At 35.5% G+C, this 24,931-nt stretch overlaps 2 protein-coding genes across 3 annotated transcripts; both read right to left on the bottom strand.

Moving 5' to 3' along the window:
• Positions 1–270: 270 nt before the first annotated feature.
• On the bottom strand, positions 271–10,940 carry zgc:110843 (uncharacterized protein LOC541492 homolog). 2 transcript variants are annotated; one of them, XM_056472428.1, is made up of 3 exons: positions 10,778–10,940; positions 8,153–8,355; positions 271–1,841 (listed from the first exon to the last, which is right to left on the bottom strand). In XM_056472428.1, exons 1-3 carry the CDS (start codon positions 10,848–10,850, stop codon positions 1,752–1,754), a joined length of 366 nt encoding a protein of 121 aa, XP_056328403.1. In that variant the 5' UTR covers positions 10,851–10,940; the 3' UTR covers positions 271–1,751. The 2 variants fall into 2 exon arrangements, with proteins under 2 accessions (XP_056328403.1, XP_056328404.1); XM_056472429.1 differs by having other exon boundaries at positions 8,153–8,325.
• A 1,102-nt stretch (positions 10,941–12,042) lies between these two features.
• ube2d2 (ubiquitin-conjugating enzyme E2D 2 (UBC4/5 homolog, yeast)) lies at positions 12,043–23,940 on the bottom strand. Its single transcript, XM_056471999.1, has 7 exons — positions 23,669–23,940; positions 21,769–21,832; positions 19,616–19,647; positions 19,433–19,510; positions 18,961–19,066; positions 15,964–16,057; positions 12,043–13,201 (listed from the first exon to the last, which is right to left on the bottom strand). The coding sequence occupies exons 1-7, from the start codon at positions 23,690–23,692 to the stop codon at positions 13,156–13,158; spliced, it is 444 nt and encodes a 147-aa protein (XP_056327974.1). The 5' UTR covers positions 23,693–23,940; the 3' UTR covers positions 12,043–13,155.
• Between the last annotated feature and the right edge of the window lie 991 nt (positions 23,941–24,931).

The following is a 24,931-nucleotide window of genomic DNA, read 5'->3' as shown; positions in this document are numbered from 1 at the left end:
CTCTAAATCATACACAAACATAATTTATAGTCCTTTAAAAACCACACACACATACAGGATCGATGCTTTACAATCTCTTCAAAATAAAACCCAGCACTGCGCTGATGCAGCGTCTCCATCTGGTGTGCGTGAGCAGAACTGCAGCGGCAGGATCTATAATTTCCTGTGCTCTATGCTTCAGAACAGGAAGTAAAGCACATTCTCTCCCACATCCTGTTTCAAAGCTCTGCCAGAGATAAACCGACTGAAAACACAAACCTGCCAAAACCACGCATTTCACATCATGTTTATTCGAAATTCAAGAGCATTGGACAGCAAAATACACATGGCTTCCTCATTGCATGTCAGGACAAATAGTTCACCCAAAAACAATTCTGTCTTCATTTACCAACTCTCAAGCAGTCACACAAGACGACATATAAAAATACTAGTCACCATTTGACAAATAAATGTTTTGCTACAGAGTTTTTGCCTTGTTTCTAGTCCACAAATAAAGACATTTCTAAAGCATTAGACAAGTAAAAATATATAGGTTTGCTTTCAGAAATAATAGGTCAAAATAAATCACGTTCTTCCATAAAACAATCAAAATAAAGTCTTGGTTCCATTTTGAGTTATGTTTATTTTACGTATACCCCATTGCAATAGGGAAGTGTTTCTCAACCACGTTCCTGGAGGACCCACAATATTTTTAGAGTTAATTAATATGTTATGATTTACATTTTGATTGTCAATTTGTCCATAGATCACTAAAGAGCATCCAAAATAAATAAGGATGTCCAACATAAAAAAAACTCAAAATCATACATATACACAATTTACAGTACTTTTAAAACCTCACACACAGGATCGATGCTTTACAATCCCTTCTAAATAAAGCCCAGACCACCAGCTCTGCATATTTTCCATGTCTCCCTAACCAAACACACCTGATTCAGATCATCAGCTCATTAGCAGAGACCTGTAATGGGTGTGACTAAGGAGAACATCCAAAACATGCAGTTCTGGTGGTCCTCCATGAACGTGGTTGAGAAACACTGCAATAGGGTATAAGTAAAATGAACAACTCAAAATGGAACCAAGCCTTTTTTTGATTGTTTTAGGGACGGATATACGGCAGATAATTTATCTGGTTTGAAGGAAAAACCCATTTAATTTTGACATTATTTTCGAAAACAAAACAATATTTTGTCCAAATGCTTCTTAATGTAAGAATTTTAAGATATTTGAAGTGAAATCAACACAAAAACTGTTTTTTTAAGCAAATTGCTACCAGATTCCAGCATTCTTCAAAATATCTTCTTTTGTGTTCAACAGAAGAAACTTAAATGTTTCCGTAAAAATGATAACAGAATGTAAATTTTTGGGTGAACTATCCCTTTAAATACTGTTTAAATAGTGCCTGGTTTAGTTTTACACCTATACAGAAACACAAATCATACATTTTCACCTCATAATCACTAAAATGTTCGTTGTGCGTATTAGCTTCGGTTCACATTCACCAGTGCTGTAGTGCAGAGTTATGTTAGAGCACATTTAAAGCACATTTAAACAAACATGGGTTGTTTTGGAGGCTGAGAGGAAGAGTGAGTGTAAAAACCACACCACGTTAACAGTATGTTTCCTGATGCATGTCTGCAGCGCTACAGGAAGTCCTCGGCGCGAATTAACATCGACAATTACAGTCCCTGTGATATGAAACCATCACCTCCAGCGGTTTGAAAACACTGATGTCAAAACTCACTCAATGTTTAGGAAGTTTTCTTCTTAATAATCAGCGGTCCGACGTTATCTCCGGTTTCCTCGTTGTGTTTGGCGTGTGCGCCGTCACAGTAGGGAAACTGTCAAGGGAACAAACAAATACATACAAATCACAAACACACTCGATGGTCTGTCAGACGCTATGATGATGTAGGCTATATTCCTGCCGCATGTGGTTTTGATGTTACATTGACAGCTTGCATTAGCATGAAGTTTTTTTTAGATGCAGTGGTGCTTTTGTTTCAAACCAGTTTGAGTCTGTTAAACACAAAGAGAGATATACTGAAGAATGTTAAAGAACAAAATGGCTAGGAAAATCCTATTGCTTTTGTTGTTGCCAGGCCTACTACACTCTCAGAAATAAAGGTACGCAAGCTGTCACTGGGGTGGTACCTTTTCAAAAGAAGCAAATTTGTACCTCAAAAGGTCCACATTAATACCTCAAGGGTACAAATTAGTACCTACAAAGTTCCAAAGTGTTCCTCTTAAATTTTTTAGGTACTAATATATACTTTTGAGGTACCAATATGAACCCTTCAAGTACAAACGTGTACCTTTTAAAAAAGGTACCACCTCAGTGACAGCACTTGTACCTTTATTTCGAAGAGTGTATGGATGGCTGTTTTCTTCAGAAATCATCTTTGTGTTCAACAGAAGAAAGAAATTCAGTAAAGTTTAGAACACAGGCCTGTAGCTGGGGGTTTGAGTGGTTCAAAAGACAAAGGTCCAGAATTTGTCCCACAGTCTCTGAAAAAAAGGTACACGGTGGTACAAATAATGTTAAGGAACAGTTTTGTACCTTTGTAAAAGTTGTACCTTATATGGTACAGAAAAGACCTCTTATGATACTGTTCTGTACTTTTTATGGTACAACTGAAATGAATGTACACAATTGTTCTCGTAAGTGTTGGAATAAGGAATAAGTGTTGGACAACTCCTTTACTACAATATCACAAGTGTTGAAATAAGTGTTGGACAACTCCTTCTTTACTACAATAACAATGAAAATAAATATTACTGGAAAGGCAAAGTGATTTATGAATAATTTCCATATTAAAACATGAACCATCATTTAAAAGCATATGTTTAAAGACATTATTAAGTTTTATAATAAAAAAACAACTGGTAAAACAAAACTATAGGCATTAGCAGACTCGGAAATGAGACGCTGATTCACACTTCCACATGAGGTGGTTATTAATTAGCAAATGATATAAATATTACGAGTGTAAACATTAGGCGAGCAGGTTACATTGTAACCTCGTGTCTAAACAACACGCTACCTGATGAGATTTGCAGAGATAAGCAATTTGTCTGTTTGCACCAGACGAAACACAACAGAAATTTAAATACAGCCATTCAGAAGCACAGAATAGGCATGAAATGGTAAGCTTTAGGATCTAAATAATACATATTAAACCTCTTTCACAGTTTTAAATGTACATGCTGAATCACTGATATGTCTTGGCTTGCACTGAGTCACAGTTCTAAAGATCAATTTCAAACAGTTTATTTTATTTTCAAGATCTTGGTTGAACTATCTGCGGCTGCTTTCAGTAGTTTGGCATTCAAACTTACATTAGCATCTAACACTGAATAAAGCACCTGAGGTGATCATTGCCAGTTTATCCTGCTGTTCAGCTGCAAGTAATAGAAGTCGTTTCTAAAATATTAATTTCAGGTGTTGGTTAGGACAAAAACTCCTTTTAATATGGGAAATATTCCCTCTATTGCGTGCCGTTGCTTTTATTTAGAACATGACTTAAATCAGCCTTTAGGCACACTCCTGTTGGTCCTCAATCTGGCAACCTGTGCTGGTGTGCGTTTTGATCCAGGATTGTAATACCTATTTTAACCACTGGGTGCCAAACTTACATACTGCGTACCAAACCATACCGTACCGTACCACTCAGTAGAAACAGGCCACTAAGATTTGCTAAACGGAGCTATGAGCGTGTGATAGAGAAACATATGCGTTGCATGCTTTGCATAATATTTTATACAGCAAGTGTTTTATGCTTTATTATGTCAGTAAATGAGATACCAGTTTAGTACACTGAAAAAAATTCTTTTTGGTATAGTAAAAGCGAATAAATTTACTGTCACAATTTAATGTAATGTTAAATTTCAAGGATAACTAGATTTTTCTAAGTAAAACTTTTAACATTTACACATTTAACTGAAGTAATAAATTGAATGAGGGGAAAGAGTTAGATATTAATATTGTTTGCTTATAATATTTACATATTTTCTAACCAAACCTTCATGCAAAAATGATTTTTGTTGCTTGTTTAAACTACTTATTTAAAATGAGCTGAATCAACACAATCCTTGAGAGTTTTTTTTTGACAACTTAATTGTTTTATGCTTAATACACTTAAATTTGTACAAAAACAATTATATTAACTTAATTTGTGTTGGGACAACATGAAGGATTGTGTGGAACCCTGCATTTTTTACTGTGTAGTAATGTGAAGTAAAATTGAATAATGGATATGTAGTAATGGATAGTTCCCAGGATGCTTTGCATGGGATTAAATTAAGAGGAGAGTATTTTAAAATAAAAGCAGATGTTTGAATTTGAGAGAAATACTTGTTAGAATTTAATCATCATCACTTTGAAGATTTAGAAGACTTTTGAGTAAGTGTTTTTAGTTTTGAGGTTACCACTCTGCAGAAGAGTAGCTCATGCTTTGGGTCTTGGCATTTTTATTATCAGCTTTGTTGTTTGACGCTTCAACCAGAGAGCTGCGATAACACTAGCTCTGAGATCAGTAGGCATTTTTATAGTAAACTCGCTCTTGGGTTCAATTTGCTTCAAGTCAGTGGACAAGTTATGCCTTAATTAAATTAAGTTAAGCCAAGTGTAGTAATTTGTTACTAATAGGATTACCTTATTTGATAAAAGCAATGTTTCTCCTGCTAAAAAAAGAACTTGACTTTACTTGTTCACTTTAAATTAATATACACTCAAAATGAAAGATAATTAATTAACTTTTGCTTAATTTATTTAGGAGTGTTGGGTTAAACATTAAGTACATTTTACATGATATTGGCAAGTTAATTGTACTTGAAATTTACTTGAATTTTGTATGTGCAAATTGTTCTGAACGAAGGTTCTATCAAGTAAATATGAGTTTATTTCAGTGCAGACTAAAAACTTTAGAGAGTTATAATATTACTCAAAATGACGATTTAGTACATTTGAAGTCATTAAAAATAACTTTTTAAACTGATTTTTGTAAAATAACATGTCTCTGTCTTGAAATATATATATATATTTTAAGGTTAAGCAACATATCTCAGGTAATGCGGTTACTACATATTACTTGAGCATTACTGTAATATTACAGTAATAGTTCATCCAAAAATGAAAATTCTGTCATCATTTTCTCACCTTCTGTTAAACACATAAGAAGATATTTTGAAGAAATCTGGAAAGGGTAACCATTGACTTCCACAGTATTTTTCCCCCTACAGGGCTCCTGCTCTAAGCCAAATATCCATTTCTTAATTTCAATGACATGACAATTCAATTGCCATTTATTTTTCAATTATAATAAGCAGCACACAAAGACAAAACTGAAAGCAAAGCCAAATGTTTGTGTCTGCAGTGAACTATAATGAGCTGGGGACTCTGAATGCTTGCCTGAGGTAAACATTATGCTATTTGAGTTCAGTTTTTACAAGCGGTTTTATTGACATTTTTCTAAACACGGGTTGAGCGATTACGATAGAATACAGCCAGAAACTAAACATGTCAAATTAGGTTCTGAATGTGTAGTGGCTAAAAAAAAAACTATTGGAGTGTTCCTATAGAAGGGTAAAAATATAATATATCATCATTTACTCCCCCCTCCCTTTTTTGAACCTTTATGTTTCTATCTTCTTTTAAACACACAATATATATTTTTAAGGAAGCTGGAAACCTGAAACCATTGACTTCCATAGCAGCTGTTTTTCCTACTATGGAAGTCAATGGTTACATTTTTTTAGCTTTCCTCAAAAATAAATAAAATAAATAAATCTTTTGTGTTCAACAGAAGAAACTCAAAAAATATGGAACCACTTGAAGATGAGTAGATTTTCATTTTCAGGTGAACTACCCCTTTAAGTACGAATACCCAATACATATTGGCAAAATAGCATTTATTTTATTTTGTTGCTCTAAGTACATGATGTAACAGAAAAGTCAAGCTTTAAATAGGAAAAATATCAAAACTCTTTTTTTTTTTTTTTACGAGATGCTAATGGTCTAATCCGATTTAAGAACCTATGCTAAGCTAAGCTAAGTTGTTTAACTCTAAGAAAGCTGTAAAATAAATGTATTTCCAAAAAAAAAATGGAATGTTCCCATAAAAGAGTACAAATCTAATCTGACATAATTTACTTGCCCTGTCCTTGTTTTAAACCTCTATGTGTTTCTATCTTCTTTTAAACACACATTAAACACATTTTTTAAATGAAGCTTGTCACCATTGACTTCAATAGTAGAAAAAACAACTACTTTGGTCAGTGGTTATATTTTTTCAGCTTTCCTCCAAAATAAATCTTTTGTGTTCAACAGAAGAAACTCAAAAATATGGAACCAATTGAGGGTGAGTACATTTTTATTTTCAGGTGAACTACCCCTTTATGTATGAACACTGAATACATATTGGCTATAATAAAATAGCCATTTTTTATTTTGTTGCTAATTATGTGAGCGAGCTAATGGTCTAATCCGATTTAATGACCTATGCTAAGCTAACCTAAGTTGTTTAACTCTTTGGGAGCTGTAAAATGAATGCATTTCCAAAAAAATGGAGCGTTCCTATAAAAGAGTAAAAATCAAATCCTTTGTGTTTCCATCTTCTTTTAAACTCTCACACAAAAATATTTTTAAGGAAGCTGCAAACCTGTAACCATTGACTTTCATAGTAGCTGTTTTTCCTGCTATTAAGGTCACATTTTTCCAACTTTCCTCAAAAAAAATCTTCTTTTGTATTCAACAAAAGAAAGAAACTCTAAAATATGGAACCACGAGGGTTGAGGAAGTACCAAATACACCAAGCGTCACTCTTTATCTCCCAGTAATATGTATTAAAGTCTTTTAAAACCGTTCACACACACTGAGTGAAGTTTATTTATAAACTAATTTCGAAAGGATCACGTGATTATGATTGAACACGGCTGGTTCTGCATTAACTATGTATGATCCACCAATCAGACGATTCCTAACCCACTATAAAGAGCCAGGGTTTCTCACTACAGTCATCTTCGATTTGAAACCCCCCCCCCCCCCCCCCCCCCCCCCCCCCTTCCACCCCTGCTCCTCCACCTTTCCCTTCATAGGGTGGCGCGGTGGCTCAGTGGTTAACACTGTTGCCTCACAGCAAGAACGTCACCGGTTCTAGTCCTTTAACAGGCCGGCTGTCGTTTCTGTGTGAAGTTAGCATGTTCTTCCTGTGCTCATGTGTGTTTTCCCCGGGTTCTCTGGTTTTCTCCCACATTCCAAAAATATGTACTACAAGTTAATTGTTCAATCTAAATTTAGCACTACAGTCAAACTCTCATCCAGCAACATATCTCTTCATAGCAATCATTTTCTGTCATCAGCTCTTATCAAAAAGGGGGAGTTCTCGAGTTCTACCTGAGCTCAAAGCTCCCCTCTCGCCCTGCAAATGGGAGGGAGCCCAGGGCTCAAGGACCTTTTGAGCCCAGGGCTCTCTCCCGGTACAGCATGCTAAACTTGCTTATTATCAATCATCAGCTAAGTGTGAACTCTTGAAAAAAAATGTTTGTATTTAATACTTTTTTTAAGGCAAGTGCACACTATTTATATGGTCTGAATTTAAACAAATTCAATTCAGCAATTCATTCATTCATTTCCCTTAGTCCCTTTATTCAGCAGGGGTCGCCACAGCGGAATGAACCGCCAACTTATACAGCATATGTTTTACAAAGTGGACGCCCTTCCAGCTGCAACCCAGTCATGGGAAACACCCATACACTATCATATACACACACTATGGATAATTTAGTTTATTCAATTCACCTATAGCGCATGTCTTTGGACTGTGGGGAAACCAGAGCTTCTGGAGGAAGCCCATGCCATCATGGGGAGAACAACTCCACATAGAAATGCCAACTGACCCAGCCGGGGCTCGAACCAGTGACCTTCTTGCTGAGAGGCGACAGTGCTAACCACTGAGCCACTGTCACCTCAATTCAGTAATGTTCAACTTAATTTGTTTCTTTAAATTCAGCCCATAAAATAGTTTGCAACCACATACCTTAAAAAAAAAAAAAAGTGTAAATTCAATGAATCTTTTTTCAGTGCAGATGATCTTCTCGCAGACCTGTGGGATTCATTCATTCAGGCACAAATATACAGTAGAGTCACACTCACTTTCTTGGACCTCCAGCAGCGGCAGTATACAGCCTTGCTTCCGATGTCCTCCATGTCAAAGCTGTGGACCACTTTGGGACTGTCTTTGTTGATGGTCATGTTGACTCTGCTCTTGGGGCTGCTCTGTGAACTGAAGTAGCGCATCAGTATGTAGGTGCTCAGAGCCGCAGCCACTGCAACAGGAACGATGGTGGTCAGCTGATCTGCAAATGTACACACGAGGATGCGCTGGGTTTTCAGAGGGCCCGGAGGACGCCCACACTCTATTCTACACAATCAGCCTCATCGTTACTATTAATATATGACATTTCTATAGGTGACTTTTTAAAAAATGTACTATATTTTTGTCAAATTTGGGGTCTGACAAAAATATCTGAAAAACTACTCAGTGGACCCTCATGTTGAGGATTTCGCCAAATGTATTCGTTTTGTCAAATGGAGTTTTACATTTTTTATTTTAACCATTTTCAGTATTACACATTAAAAAACGGTTTTGGAAACTAAAATATTATTTAAAAATATTTTTTTAAATATTAAATGTAATAATATTTCATATTTTTATTAGCATGTCTGCCATTTCTACATGGTTTCGCAAACTTAAATTGATGCGATCTACTGAATTTTTTCACAGTAATATGACCTTATGATGTGCTTTATTTGTTTATTTATTTATTTTTATAATTATTTTTTCGGTGTTTTTCACCTTTATTGGATAGGACAGTAGAGAGTATTGACAGGAAAGCATTGGGGAGCAGAGAGAGGGGAAGGATCGGCATAGGACCGCGAGGTGGAATCGAACTCGGGTCGCCGTGAGCACCTGAGTACGTGTCGACGCACTAACCACTACACCACTGGCGCCGACATGATGTGCTTTATTTTAATCAGATTTTTTTTTTAAATGTATGTGTCACTGAGTACGTTTACATGGACACCAATAATCTGATTTTAATATGATAAAGACAATATGAATCTGATTAAGAGTCTACCATGTAAACAGCGATTTTTGATTACCTTAATCTGACTACAAGTCACTGAGTCATTGACTTTAAGTGTCGCAAAAAGGAATTGCATATGTACTGTAAATACTAGTTTTTTTATTGTAATTTTTTATACATTTAAAATTGACATTTTTATTTCAATCGCCATTTCAAGGAGTGAAGAAAAAAAGGTTATTTAAAAATTCATTTGTAACATTAAAATAAGGCTGCAACATAAAAACTGAAAACAAAAACACCAAAAAAATCTTAATAAAAAGTGTCTGTTAGGAGTCCTTTAATTATTGTGCAATTGCGACACTTTAGTCTCTCAATTACACATGGACTTCAAATTGGACAACGATGTGAAAAATATCCTTAAAAAACGACTTATGAACACATTTGTGATTTATTGTGATTTTTTTTCAAAGCCTCCTGGTTTCAAATAAGCATGACTTAATGTAGCTTAATCCAATATTTTATAATACATGAATTACAAATATAAATACTAATTTAAATCTCACTGACACCAGATTGTTATAAATTAAAAGTTATATATAAAACATAATATATAAAAAAATTATTTGACATGAATACACCAACAAGTTTTCACACATATTCACAGGATAAGGTTAAGTAACAGTAATATTATATTTGCACCATACATGCAACTTCTATATACACAAAAACGCCAGCAAGATTCTTTTACGTTTAAAATGTCTATTATACATCTGAACACAAATGTCTTGGCTCAAACAAAGTCTAAAAGTCATCAATTGGACAGGAATAAGAATGACTACACATGCGAAATATGTCTATTTGATGACTAGTCCACCTTTGGACTATTCTAAGACGTCTATTAGCCCAAATGAAGCCTTTTAGCCAGGGCGTCTATGTTTAGACATACATTTGACGTCTATTTAGCACAAACTTACTTGATGGGAAACGTTAACTGTGTGTCTTTATGCGTCTGTTTGTTCTAAGTGTCTTAAAATGAAACTTAAACAACTGTAACAAGCACTGTAATCCTGGTCAGGTGAGAAGGATTCGTTTCCTGGAGTGATTTCCGCGAATCGGTTCTTCCGAGCGACTTTTTTTTTTCAATGAATTGTCATCATCACGTGATTACCTAAAGCTCGACACGATATTGCATAAACATGTCACAGTTATGAGCAGATTTCTAATGGACGTTTTATTTGTGAGCGTTATCAAATTGCACAGATTCGACTAAAATGATTCGTTTGGACTCAAAAGAATCATTGTTCATGTTTCATGTTTTGTGTATAATACTCGCTGCATAGTAGCGTGTGACCAATAATGCAGTTTTAGCCTACTAAAACACTTACCACAGCACTTACACTTTAAGGAAAATGTGTAATTCATGCAGTACCAATCAATCATTGTAACACACACACACACATGCAAACTATGACCTATTAACGCGTCCGTGCAATAAACGCCATACTCGCCTGAACTGTGTGCATGTGAGAATGCTAATTTAACTTGTTAATAAGTTAAACTGAACACAACATTAGGATACACACAGCTAATTTGAACATGCCGACAAATTCACTGTTAATTTTTTTACAGCAAAGGCATTCGACCACGGTTGCAATAGGCTTTATGTTATAAATGAAAACGTCGTTCTTACCTTTAGATACTTTGAAACCCTGTATTAATCCCGGTTTATTCAGAGCCGAAAGCCCTGGAATTTGAAATGCCATTTCGGTAGTGTTGTTTGGAGTTCAAGTTTAAGGGCACTACAAGGTCTGAAAGACGCTGAACCCAAATGAGTCGCCTTCACTGCGGAACACTGCGTGATTGCGTCATTGGATCTGTCCAATCGCTGGAGAGTGTACAAGCACGGTTCAGATTACTGTAAACATGGGGCCCAAATCCTCTTAACGTTACACTAGCAGTTTGCTAATTGGGGCTTTTGTTATGCACCAACTAGTTATTGAAATATTTCGCAATGTATAAACAAGATTTCTAAAAGACTTTAAGACCATTATGAATGAAATTTCTGACTAACACAAGGCTAAAGGCTATGGATTTTTGAATGGCCCAGGTAAAACATCAAAAACAAATGTTGTTTTAAGGAAGATAATTAAACCATATGTTAGAAATATAGACTTGGTAAATAGAGTTAATAAATAAGATTTAATAAATAAAACTTTTGTTAAAACGTACTGAGATGGAAGCTTGACCCGTTTAAAATTATCTAAGACCCACAAGACAGTATTTCAGTGAACTTAAGGCTTTTTAAGGCCTGATTTATTTTTTATTTAAGACTTTAGATACCCTCATGAAGTCAATTAAATGGAAAAACCTTAACAGAAGTGTCCCTAATCAAAATATTTCAATTCAAATAAACCTCAATGTTGTACTACTAAAACATAAGAAACCAGTAAATAATAAACATGTATTCTGTATTGGCCCATTTAACAACGGTTAACAAACTCTTCACACCAACTGCTTGCATAAAATCATTATTTTATAATAGCAATTACCCCCAAATGAGCCTTCTTACAATAAACAGTGTGTTTACTAGTTTTTGCAGAATAACTGCACATTTCATTAAATAAACCACTTAAAACTATTTTGTCATTCACACCCAAAAAAGCTGAGCTCATATAATGAACAATTCCTGCTATTAAAAGAATCCCTCGACTTTTACGTTACAATAATTGTGACAGAAGTAATGTAGCACATATTTATCAATCAGTGCACTTTTAACATTTGTTTTGTGTTAAAGAACCACATATTAGCAAGCATATGAGATAAAAACAAGAACTTGACGATTTATACCCCTTCAGGAGGACAAGTGTTTGAAACGAGACCTGTACCCACCTGTAAAACACACACACCAGGGAAAAAAAAAAAACAACAAAAAAAAAAAACATGCAGACGAAGTGCTTCAGACTTTAGTAATCATTTTATTACACAGTTTTAATCAACACACAAAGCTCAACGAGCCTGTCAGGAAATTAAATATACAGAAGTTTGTCTGTGAGGAGTTTGTGTCCTCTCACCCAGGGACCCAATCGAGTCTGGCTGAACCATGTTAGCATCTAATTCAACAAGAGCAGGAAAAAAAAAAAAAAAAAAAAGAAACAAAAATGCAACCTAAGTGTTACAAATGTGGGTTGGGGGGATGGGGGGGAGAGAAAAAAAAATAAACAAAAACAATAAGACAAATGCTATAGAGACTTGTTTAAATAACTGGTCCGGAACCCTCCATAATGTTGAATGTTCGTGAAGTTGGTCAAGGCTAAAGGAAAGGGGTCGAGACAGTCTTTGCTGCAGCAAATGGAAACAAATATATATATATTTAATAGTTTTCAAGTCCATTAGAATACTCCGGAGGAGAGGACAGGAGGTCCATTTTCCTTTAACTGCTATGATTTTAAAAGAATTCCTTATAGATTTTATACAATAAGATAGCCAGCATACCCTCCCTTCTCTGCAACAAGGAAATAAAGCAAAAAAAAAAAATTATTCCTGATCCAAAATGTACTGTCGGAAGCCCAGGAAGCGAAAAAGTAAAAAGACTAAAGAAAAAAAAAATCCCTCGATGTTCAGACTATCACAAACTGCAGGGAGAAAACAAATGATAACAATAAAGCCCTCCCTTCCCAGTTCTTAAAAACAACAAGGAATGCTTTTAGAGCCATAAACACTTTCTACAGCATAATTGATACGGACTGATCCTAAGCAGCGGATGCGTCGCCCTAGCAACGGAGAAGGGAAAGCAGGAGCTGTGGAGTGGAGGTCTGAATTTGGGAAAGAAAAGGGCCTACGGTTGTAGATCGAGTATGTACACCATGGCTGCCAGAGGGCTAAGAGTTGGGGGAGGTGCTCTGGTGAGGGGAGGCGTGGCTTAAAGAAAGCACTCCAATGGAAACCAACAAGATCTGTTTTTTTTTTTTCATAAGCTTTTTCGTTTTTATCTTTTGAACGTTCAAATTCTCCCCTAACCTTACGATGGAGAGGTGTAATATTCTCACATCATGATTTTTATCTCCAAAACTACATTGCATACTTTTGTGTCCATTCCCGAGCTATTCTGTTGTACCTGTGAAGGAAGGGAGAGAAAATGACATTTACTAAAATGAAACGCAGAAGCATTTTGCAGAAGCCGGTTTACAAGTGCAGTTGACCATGTTCGCCTTTACCATTAGTGCAAGGATGTTTTAATTATTGTCAATAGAATATAAAAAAAATGTATTGTGATAAGTGAACTTTATTCTTTGGAGTCATATACAGTCATATACACTCCGCCCCACCTCCGTCGCTAACCCGCTCACGAAAAATACACATGGCCCGTTTACACTAATACGTCTTTTTGAAATGGCATATTAGAACTAAAATGATCCATGTTCACACTGTCGTTTCTGAATAGCCCTACGCCCACACTATACTGCTGAAAATGCACATCACACTGTCATGCGCTCGTCTGAGTTCCAGGCAGTCAGCGGGTCAGTACACTGCTTCAATCTTAAGCTTTCATGCTTGTACTTAGTAATTTTAGTGAAAACCTCAGATACTGTTGGTTGTGCACCTTTTTTTACCAACCAAGTTTGTCGATGCCATTATAATGACACAGATCACTCTGCCTATTTATGCAAGAGTCCCGCGGAAAGTGTGGTAATTTGTGTGCAACTTATCTTATTTATGATTTGGGTTATGGGTAAAACAAAGACCATGTGGGTCAGGTAGTTGAGACAGTAGGCTTCATAAATAATTAATTCACAGCCGCCTATGACGACGATGCCATCATCCAACTTCGTACGGTGCCAAATTGGTCGACCGCCCAACCCTAACACAATTCCTAACAAGCGCCATTTTAAGATTACATTGATAATAAGAAAAATAGTATAATAAACAAACATGAAATTTCAATCGGATGCATCAAATTCTAGGCTGAATGCAAAAATGTTTATAAAAATATTTTATCTTATTGAATAAACTTTTAAAGAATTAACACCTTACATTATACAGAATTTTTAAAGGCAATTTTTTACCAGCATTGCCATGACAACACAGCAGTGATATTGCAAGCAGCATGAACAAGTATATTACATAGAAATGTCCCGTCAACATTTTATTTGAGCAGGCTCTACTTTTCCAGTGGGCATGTGTGGTTCCTGAATACGGGAGTGAACAGATGTCTGTAATGTTGAGCTAATTTCAACTGTGACCGTGCCACAGTAGGCATGGGATGATAACCGCTTTTAAGGTTTACTGCGGTTTGGAAAAGTCAAGGTTGCTAAACCATTCCTATGGTATATATAAGTTTTTTTTTTTTATGTTTTGTACATAAATCAGTGGTTTTGAAACCAATGAAGACAGCAGAAGTCAATGATTTATTTTAATTATTTAGCCTGACATGCTTACTGTTCCAAAATATTATAAATGTTTACTAAAAATGTTTTGTCTTTAAAGGGAAAACTCATCTTGTTTTTTTACTCAGACATTTAAAAATAATATACATTTAGAGCATTACAATACTGTGATACTTTTAACCAAGGTTACCATACTGTCAGAAACTTATACCAGCCCATGCCTACAAGACAGATGACAATGCTTTCTGGAGCTCTAGTGCTTTGGTCGCCCTGCAACTTACAATTGAACAGCCATAGCCCCTGAAATGAATGGCTTTCCATATCCAGGATGAAAGCCACTTCACATTATGCAGTAACTATGGCTGGAAAGATATCGGCATGCTGAACACTGATGCCTTTTCCAGCTAATTTTTCTTTTTTCTGACAAAATGTCATTTTCAGCAGCCAAACTGTTGACACATCCCTACTAGGCATGGGATTAGTATAAGTTTCTGATGGTATGATAACCTTGGATAAAAATATCACAGGTTTACAGTATCAGGGTATTGTGATTACTGCTCCAAAATAAGTTATTTTTTAAATGCCTGGGCCAAACAAAAAAGCGAATTTTCCCCATTGAACACATAATATTTTATTTAGAAACATTTATAATACTCTGGAACAGTAAACATGTCAGGCTGAATAGTTAAAACAAAATATTGACTTCTGCTTTCTTTATTAGTTTCAAAACACAGATTTCTTTACAGCGCATTAAAAATACATTAAAAATAAACCTTAGGAATGGTATAACACACAATTTTAGTGGTTTTAAAACCTTGACTTTTCCAAACCGCGGTAAACCTGGAAACTGGTTAACTTACCATGCCTAATCCCGACTTTAATCTTATCCACAATGGAGAACATTGATGCATGTTTAATTATAATAAAACAGTAAACTGACAAAACTTTAATACTGAATCTATAATGGCGTTTAAATGTCAGCAAAATACATATATAACATACTAGAAAACAAGTGTTGTGCCAGTAATTGACAAGCCATTATAAAGGAACTCTTCAGTTTTCCCTCGAGTCTTCATAATGTCCTGCCTCAGCCAGCTTTTTCCACCCACATTTGCAACAGTAGTTTAGAGTTAACAAATCTAATTGGAGTCTGCTGGCATTTAATTCCTATTTCTCTTGAATTTGATAACCAAATTCTCTGGGTGAAATTATTAGATTTCTGATTAGATTTTTCCAGTCAGATAAAAACAATCAGTAGTAGCTCTTTTAGCATTTTGTTGTCTCTTACTGTTGCTGTGCTTTGTAGTTAACTAAAAGTAAATTATTAAAACAGAACTTCGCAGTATCAGTGTATAAACATGACATCCCCAATGAAGGAGGTGATGCATCAAAACAGGAAGCTATAACGCAGCTATTAATGTAAATGACTGCATGACAGCACCTATAGGGAAGAGCATAAGGGCAAGTGCACACTGCACAGGACCACACTTACTTTTCCCTGTCAGTCTTGTAAATGCGGGCGATCTCAGGTACTAAGGGGTCGTCCGGATTGGGGTCACACAGCAGGGAGCAGATGGACAGGAGAACTGCAGAGCAAGAGAAAAACATTAGCGTAAGGAAACTTTAATAGAGCAGTGTCCTTGTTTAAACAGCGGACATCTAATAGCAGGACACTCGTTCCTTATGGAATACATTTTAAGCATAAAACTGTTACAAGATGCTCAAATGTACATTCATGGAAATTTTAGATAAACCGATATAATTTGTGAATGCTGTTGAAAAGGTACTGTGAATAAATGTGCGAAATGGGTGAACTCAGAAAATAATTCTAGCATTCGTTTCAATGCATTGGTTAGTATAATACAATGCCATAAGTGTCAGAAAAATGATTAGGTTGAAATGCCGTGAGAGATTTTAATTTCTATAAAATAGTTGGCCGAGCAATATAGTGTTCCTTAAGCAACTTAACCCAGCACAATATAAGGTATTTAGGAGATGCTGCATTCTGAAAGAGCATGGCAGTGAATCTTCGTTTGATGTGCAATTTTGACCTGTAAATGGTGCTGTTAAAGTTTAAACCAGAGAAACAGAAGGTGTGTCCCAAATCGCTTAGTTATGCACTATTCTATGCACTTTAGTACTATAAACAGTACAAGTAGTACATTCACACTGTAAAACAAAAGATGTACGTTAAATATCCAGATCTAGTAGTTTACCCCAACTCAAAACAAGTGTGGAATGTTGAAGCCTTTGCTTTTGGGCACTAAAGTGGGATTACTAGATTTAATTTGGATTGTGCAATGATTACGCCACTGAGGTTGTACTCATGGCAGGTACTATTTGATAGTTTGGTAATTTGTATGACTAGATTGGCTTTGTGTGACAGCCAATGTGTAATTGCCAAAGTGTAATTTGCCAATGACTGGTATATGGTTTGAAATTCTGTTTAATAATAAGCAGCATAAGAAAATAAAGAAGAAAAGTTTAGATTTGGGACAAATTAAATTTGGGAGACAATTCATACAATATATGTTTTGTTGTACAAATACACTACCTGATAAAAGTCTAATCGCCCATCCAAATTTTTGCAACAGAAAATAATAACTTGACTTCTAGTTGATTATTTAGTATCAGAAGTGGCTTATATGAAAGGCAAAGTCCTCTAGATTACGCTTATTTGAACAAAATAAAAGATGATCATGCCTTGATTTATTAATTATTTAATTAGGACAGTAAGGTCTGACTTCGCTGAGACAAAAGTCTTGTCACTTAACAGAAATAATGTACAGTATGGAATATAAAGTCATGGTGCAGTGGAATTAATATAGTGTCTGACTCCCATAAGCTTGGAGGACTGCATCCATACATCTCTGCAGTGTCTCAAATAACTTATTAATAAAGTCATCTGGAACAGCAAAGAAAGCTTTCTTGCAGGACTCCCAGAGTTCATCAAGATTCTTTGGATTTATCTTCAATGCCTCCTCCATCTCACCCCAGACATGCTCAATGTTCATATCTGGGACTGGGCTGGCCAATCCTGGAGCATGTTGACCTTCTTTGCTTTCAGGAACTTTGATGTGGGGCTGAAGTACGCGAAGGGATGCTATCCTGCTGAAGAATCTGCCCTCTCCTGTGGTTTGCAATGTAACAGGCAGCACAAATCTTTGTGCAGATTGGCAGCTCTCTCACACTCACCCATAATGAATGTAATCCCAAACCATGATTTTTCCTTTACCAAAGTTGACTGATATCTATGAGAATCTTAGGTCCATGCGGGTTCCAATAGGTCTTCTGCGGTATTTGTGATGATTGGGATGCAGTTCAACAGATGATTCATCAGAAAAAAAAGAAAAAAAAAATATCTACCTTCTGACACTTTTACAAATAATTAAATAGAAGTGAAGTTATTATTTGTTGGTCTTACAACTTGGATCGACGACAAGATTCGTTACTGTGCGTTCACACCGAAAGCAGTGAGAGCGTCCAAGTTCGCTCTGGTCGCCCTGGCGACAATGCTGTCTGCCTTCAGCTCCGGTGGCGAGAGCGTCAAAATTCGCTACATTGATCTCGTTTTTATAGGTGCCGTTGTAGCATATCAGTTACATTCCTGCATAAAACATGCTTTCTAGCGTGAAAATGTTGCGCATTTCTTATCAAATTCATTTAACAATGGAAGATCAAGTTGCATGTGGTGTGGCTTTGCTCCCCTTAATTATCTAATGTGTCTATATGTCTACATGTCTGAAATATCCTGAAGCAGCAATACTGTTTTGTACTGTCGCATGAGATTCCCGCTTTTTTAAAGATAAATACTGTATATAACATTAATGCACATCAGTAACTTATTTAATGTATGTTCCTGTAAAAAAAATATTGTAAATAAATGGAAATCTGGCTACCGCAATAATCAAAACCTTAGGAACAACTGTGGTCGGAACCAAAGTTCACAGGTCTGTGTTCTCTGAACTCCTCTCAAGCGGTAGACTTCTTCATTCTGATTGCTTGCCGCAGAACCGCGTCATAGCTCATTACCATAAAGTTGACTTGACTTCAACTCTCCCCGACGCCGAAATCAGTGTGAACGTACGGTTAATGTATATAGTGAAAAAGTGGATCATTTGTAACGATTCCTTTGCAGACATTCTAATACCAGTAATAGCGTCAATAAGAAAACAGCAGCTCCTTGCAACTCTAAGCTTAAGTTTACTGCAATAGGAACTTCAAATCAAATTTCATTGAATATGCATTAAAAAAACCTTTGAATTTATACAATTTTTTTATACAGAGTACTGAACTGTTTAGAGCATCTCTCACCTAACATTGAGGTTTTGTATGAACTTTTCAGAACACAATATGAAGCATTCCAACAAAAGCTTATTAAGAACAATCCATACCGATTTCACCATGTGAACATACATATTGAGGCCAAGCAGCAAATTTTCAGAGTTAACTGGTTTCATTCAATAGCTAAATCCTGGTGGTGTTCTACCTTTGGAGATGGTGAGTGCCGGTGACCACTGTGACCTCAGAATATCCAAACAGATGCTGCCATTGCTGTTGATATTTGGGTGATAAATTCTTGTGGTAAATGCAACCTGAGGAATAAGGACAAAAACAAATACAAAATTAAGGACACAACCTCCTAAATTGAAACAGATAAATGACTGTCAACTCTAAAACAACTAATGAAAGACAAATGCACAAGCTTCCACCAGATACATTCTTCAAATTCACGAACAAGATTATCTGCATTCTGCAACTGCGGATGATACGCCATCATGATAAGCTGAATTATTTGAATATATGGTGGGAGGAAAAACATTTCCTCGTGTCATGACAAAGAAAGTGGAGGTCAGTAAAACGAGAGGATTGACAGTGACAAATAATTAAGCAGCACCTGAGAATTACTAAAAACACCTGAGAAGCTGTGCCAGAGTCAAACGGGTGCGGACACTACTGACCTTTGGCGGTTTGAAGGGGTAATCTGTGGGAAAGTGTATGGTCAAGAAGAACACTCCACCCTGGTAAGGACTGTCATTCTGTCGAGTAAACATTTGAAATGAGTATAATTTATGAAAAGCTCAAGATTTTAAAAAATGTTTCCTGTAATAGTGAAATTCTATGGGAGATAAATAAATACTTACTGGTCCCATTATTGTGGCCTGCCAGTGAAACACTGCAACAAGACAAAAAGAAGTGTCAGTAAAGCCTTCTCATGTGTCTATAAGGTGCAATTGTCAAGCTCAGACTCAGCCTTGCTGGAATTAAGAGCCCACTGATTAATACAGTATAAAACATGAAGCAGCAATTTTGGGTACAATTATGTTGTCATATTATCAAGTCTCTTAGGCCCTAAGCAGGTCAGATGGTTGGATGATTCACGGTTAATAAAGTGGCGACTCTTGAGGAATGCTATTTGTTGGTTCAAACAATCTGTCGTCTTGTGGTTAAGGTTCATATTAAATATTGATGAGAGCCTTCCATCAATCACAGGGCACATAGAAAACATGATCAGAGCAAGAAAAAAAAAATTTTAAAAAAAAATTATATATATATATATATATATATATATATATATATATATATATATATATATATATATATATATATATATATATATATATATATATATATATATATATATATATATATATATATATATATATAAAGAATTCTCCTGACAAGAGGTTCAAGCCAAATTGGCTCTCAGTTCCCATGAATGCAGAATACAAAGCCATCATTTCTAATAATACCAACGTCACCTGATAAGGAGACCAAGGATCAGAACAGGCGATTCCCCAGATGTCAAAATGATTGACATGTTTAGAGCTTTCTAGATCTAGTTTACTCGTTTAGTGGGGCTGATAAATGCGCAGTCACAATTTGCTGATAAAATCAGAAAGAGCATAATACTCATTTCTTTGGTTGAACAGACAAGAGCAAGACATCACTAGAAACTGTAGTGTCTGTATGTGTGATCAATATAAAAATACAGTGCTTGTCAAAAAAAAAAAAAAAACAATTGTGTAATTTTGCATAACTTCTTTATTGAAAAAAAATAAATCGTAATTAAAAACTATTCAAATTTTTTTATATCTTTGAGTTTCTTCTGTTATATATTGAAGAAAGCTGAAAAAAAAATGCAATCATCGACTTGCATAGAAGGAAAAATAAATAACATGGAAGTAAATGGTTCCTGTTTTCCAGCTTTCTTCAAAACATCTTTTGTGTTCAACATGAAAGACAAATTGGTTTGAAACAGGCAAAGGCTGAATAGGTGGTAACAGAACTTTCCATTTTTGCTGAACTATCCCTTTAAATTCTTTCTGAAACTCATTTTAACGAGAAACGTTAAATCTTCAAAGATTAAGTCAGCCAAACTTATTTTTTATTGGCTAATTTAATTAACTTTTACTACACATTTTAATGACAATACATAAGTGATGATCATCTTTGTTTCCCAGAGAATTTTTTTTAATAAAAAAATTTAAAAAGTTGTTTATTAGAAACATTTTTATTATTTATTTATTTATTAGAAACCATTTATTAAAATAAATGTAATTTTTATATTCTTAGAACAAACTTGTCAATAACAACAACAAAAAAGGTCTTCCTATGCATCTTACATAAGATATACTGAAGTCAACATATGAAGTGGACTTTTTTTTTTTTTGTTGTAAAATAGATTCAGAAGAGCTTAGAAGAAAGGTTTTGATCCACTTCAAATGTTGACAACTGTATTTTGATGTAAGGCCTTTGTGCCAGAAAACAGGGTAGAATTTGTAAAATTTAGGATTTTCCTAAAAAAGGTTTTTCACACAGAATACATTACTAAGAATGTAGAATTAGTTACTTACATCTAATAAATTTGTATCTCTCCTTCAAACTATAATGCACGCACTCTTAAAACATTTTCTATACTGAAGAAAATAAAGAAAAATCAAGTTAAATGCTATTTAGAACTAAAATATTACACCAATTTTGGATTAAAATGAGTTAAACTAGTAAATTGTTGCCTCTAGATGACAGGTTGTTGATTAAATAAATTTAAAAAAATCTGAAAAAGATGGGAAGACGACATTACAGCAAAAGTGAACTTGTTCTGCCAAACATCTTTTTTGTCCAAAATCAAAAATATAGATTAAAATTAAATTGTTAGTTCTTTGACCTAATCTGAAGTACAATAACCAATGATTATCTTTAAATAAACGAAAAGAAAATGAATGCCTGTAAATTAAACTAAGAAGAAAAAAAAACAAGTAATCAAAAACTTTGTTGGGAAAAGTGAGGTACTTACTGTCATCCCCTACCGGGCCCGCTGAACACTGAGCAGGTGGGTCACGGCCCAAATCATGCAGCTCCTAAAACACACCAGAAACACTGCAGGTTGAAATCAGTCACTCATCATGTTTTGGACAGGGTTTCTGCAGGTTTCACCAAGTTCATTTTAAGACCATTATGAAATTTTAGACTCAAAGGGCAAAAGGCTGAGGAATTTTTCAAATGGGTCAGATGGAAAAAGTTTTATTTGCCCAATCGAAAAACAATTATAATTGAATACATCTAATAATACAATCATATATTAATAATAATAATTTAAAAAAATAATGTTTTAGATATTTCTTAGCAAAATTTAAAATATTGTGTATATACAAGCAAGCTCCACTTGTATCCATACACTTTTTCCCCAACATAAACTTTCATTAAAATAAAAAATAAACAAATGCTTTAAAAGTTAAAAACTATAATAAACTAAATGTATGCACAACAGTCTGTCCATGGACCACTTTTTAAAAACATGTTATTGTGAGAAAAATAATTAGACCATTATGATAAATAGAGTTAAAAAACTACTTTTAAAAATAAAGTTATTGAGATGGGTTGTTGGTGATGGGTTTTGGCCAGATGTGTAGCAATACATGAACAAAGGGAAATTAAGGTCTGTTAAAAATAAGTGTTTAAGACCTACAAGACAATATTTCACTGAATTTAAGACTTTTTGAGGTCTAAAATTTGGATTTTGAGATTTAGGACTTTAAGACGCCGCAGAAACCCTGTTTGGAGAAGCAGCAGGTAAAACTCTGCATCACCTGCCTGGAGCCCTTCCTGAAACACCTGCAGTGCACGCTGAACCTGACACCGAAACCTAACACTCCAAATATCTGTGCATTTCATTAAAATGACTAAATAAACGGCCAGTAAACATAACTAAAAAGAGAAAATAGACAGGGGCTCGATATCAGATCAGATCACGACAGCCTGTGTAATGTAGTTATTGCTGCTGTAATGACATGAGATGTGACCACAGCTTATGTAACTCAATTTTTTTCCGGTATAGTCAGTTCTACCGAAATGAGACAGAATTAGAGTCTTTAAAATAGTCAAAATAAAAAAAGATAATGGTCTGAAATGGGAACGATTTGAGCCACGTTCATTACGCCAATTTGCTTGCGCCACGAGCTAACCTCAAGACATAAATACATACGTGTTGAACTTGAACACAGAACAGACTGGCTCAAAAATACAAATATTTTGATGCTAATGAATTAAAACGTACACAGGGCTAAACATCGTGAGAAAATGACTTAAACGTTTAACGTTATCCGTGACGGCAACCCGATGGGCCAGATGCCTCTCCCGGATCACTTAGCTAACGTTAGTTAAACTACGACGATGTAATGAAATGTAACATAATACTACCGTAATTTGGCGTAGAAATAGTAATAACACACCCATCTGTTGATTAAATAAGGGATATAAATATTTTTGTTCAAGATTTTCAAATGGGCCTTTAGCATTGGTGGCTACGAGCGGTTAGCATGCTAACACGTTACCTACATTAGCCTACATTAATCCTCAAGCGAGCCATATCAAACCGACTTCCATTTCAAAAGACTATTTATGACAGTTTACGATGTAAAAAGAGAAGTGAAACGTTAAAGTGAACACCAAAAAAACATTTAACATCAGTCGCAGGCAGTTCGACGAAGAGTCTCTAGCTAACCTGCTAACCGTTAGCCCGGGCCGAACCGTCGAACCGGGGTGCTTTACAACACTTGTCATCCCACCAGCGGCACACTTAACACCTATACCTTATCAATAACATCCACTACTTCGAATTTCCGGTAAAATCTAAAAAGGATTCTGCGTTTTCAATGCGGAATAAGGTAATGGCGCCCGTGACTTCCTTCTCTTACCTTGTGGATTCTTTTCAGAGCCATTGTTGTGCTGTTACTGCTGTCAAAAACACACAAAACGCGCCCTGTACTCGATTAAAACGGCGTTTCTTCAATTCCGACGCTTCCAACCTCTCGTGTTTCGTAATAAAGGACGCCTTGGAGTGATAATTCAATCGGTGTTCTGTGTGTGACGGAGCCGGTTGGTGTAATTTGAAGGCGAAACTGAAAGGTGGTGCTGGTAGCGGTTCGGTCCTTCCTCCTGCAGCAGCGGCGGCAGCGAGCAGCTAACCGCAACACGCACACTGCGCTGCTCTAATCAGATCCTTCCGCCAATGGACGCAGTCGCCGGGGACGTATTGCGCGCCTACGCCAGTTGCCAGATAGTGCTGTTGTGAATCACGAAGCTGATGCACTGAGGGTGCCAAAATGGCGGATCGCGCTGAATGACTTTAACGTTTATTGAGCCCAAATGAAACCCTGTGGTTGAACGCTTCCATTTCGAGCCGATGTGCGAGCTGGATGAAAAACTCAGAAATATGATAGAAGGAGCTAGGAGTGACATACTTTTATTTAGTGTTAGTGGTGTTCATTCGACTTGTGTTTACAATTATACGTGGAGAACAGTTTATATACAATTTCCACCAAAATCGCAAACACATAAATACCCTCCGTCAGAGGAAGTTTCACCAGGGCGGAGGGATATTTGACAAATTCATCTTTTATCGCGAGATTATCGCCCATAGATTGGTGGATGCAGTATGTGAGAAACAAAGCTCCACTGTAAGTTTTATTTAACTATTTTAAAATAATTAATTGAAGACTTTCTGTGTTGTTGTGTGATGCATGAGCTTTATTGCTCTTAAATTTTCTCAATCAAGTATGTACATGTTCATAATACAGGTACGTCATTATCATTTGTTTTTTATTTGTATAAATTGTAAATATTTTTACGTATTCAAAATGTTTACATAAGAATATTACAGTTTACTTTTCTAGTGCCTTTTATTTACAGGTCAATAAAATGCATTTCCAGATCCTAAATATATTAAGAACTATGTACAATTAATGAAAAAGCATGTGTATGCTTGCCACCAAAAATTATGCTAGCCACTAAATATAAAATATATAAATATAGTTTCTAGCATCAGTACATCCTTACAGATATGTCTAATTACTATTGATTATGGTAGGACAAAATAATGTAATGAAATTGAAATAAGCAGGGAATTTAGTTGATTTTTTTTTTTTTTTTGTATGTTGTAATATGTAGGTTATATTTTC

The sequence above is a fragment of the Danio aesculapii genome, chromosome 14, assembly GCF_903798145.1.
Source record: "Danio aesculapii chromosome 14, fDanAes4.1, whole genome shotgun sequence".
Classification (NCBI taxonomy): domain Eukaryota; kingdom Metazoa; phylum Chordata; class Actinopteri; order Cypriniformes; family Danionidae; genus Danio; species Danio aesculapii.
Note: the sequence above shows the minus strand (reverse complement) of the source record. Positions and strands in the feature narration are given on the sequence as shown.

Coding starts and splice junctions, on each gene's coding strand:
- zgc:110843 (XM_056472428.1), bottom strand. CDS start 10,850: ATGGCATTTCAAATTCCAGGGCTTTCGGCTCTGAATAAACCGGGATTA. Junction 8,356..10,777: donor GGGTTTCAAAGTATCTAAAG/GTAAGAACGACG, acceptor GTACATTTGCAG/ATCAGCTGACCACCATCGTT. Junction 1,842..8,152: donor GCTGCTGGAGGTCCAAGAAA/GTGAGTGTGACT, acceptor TTCCCTTGACAG/TTTCCCTACTGTGACGGCGC.
- ube2d2 (XM_056471999.1), bottom strand. CDS start 23,692: ATGGCTCTGAAAAGAATCCACAAG. Junction 21,833..23,668: donor CTCTGAAAAGAATCCACAAG/GTAAGAGAAGGA, acceptor GGTGTGTTTTAG/GAGCTGCATGATTTGGGCCG. Junction 19,648..21,768: donor GGGCCCGGTAGGGGATGACA/GTAAGTACCTCA, acceptor GTCTTGTTGCAG/TGTTTCACTGGCAGGCCACA.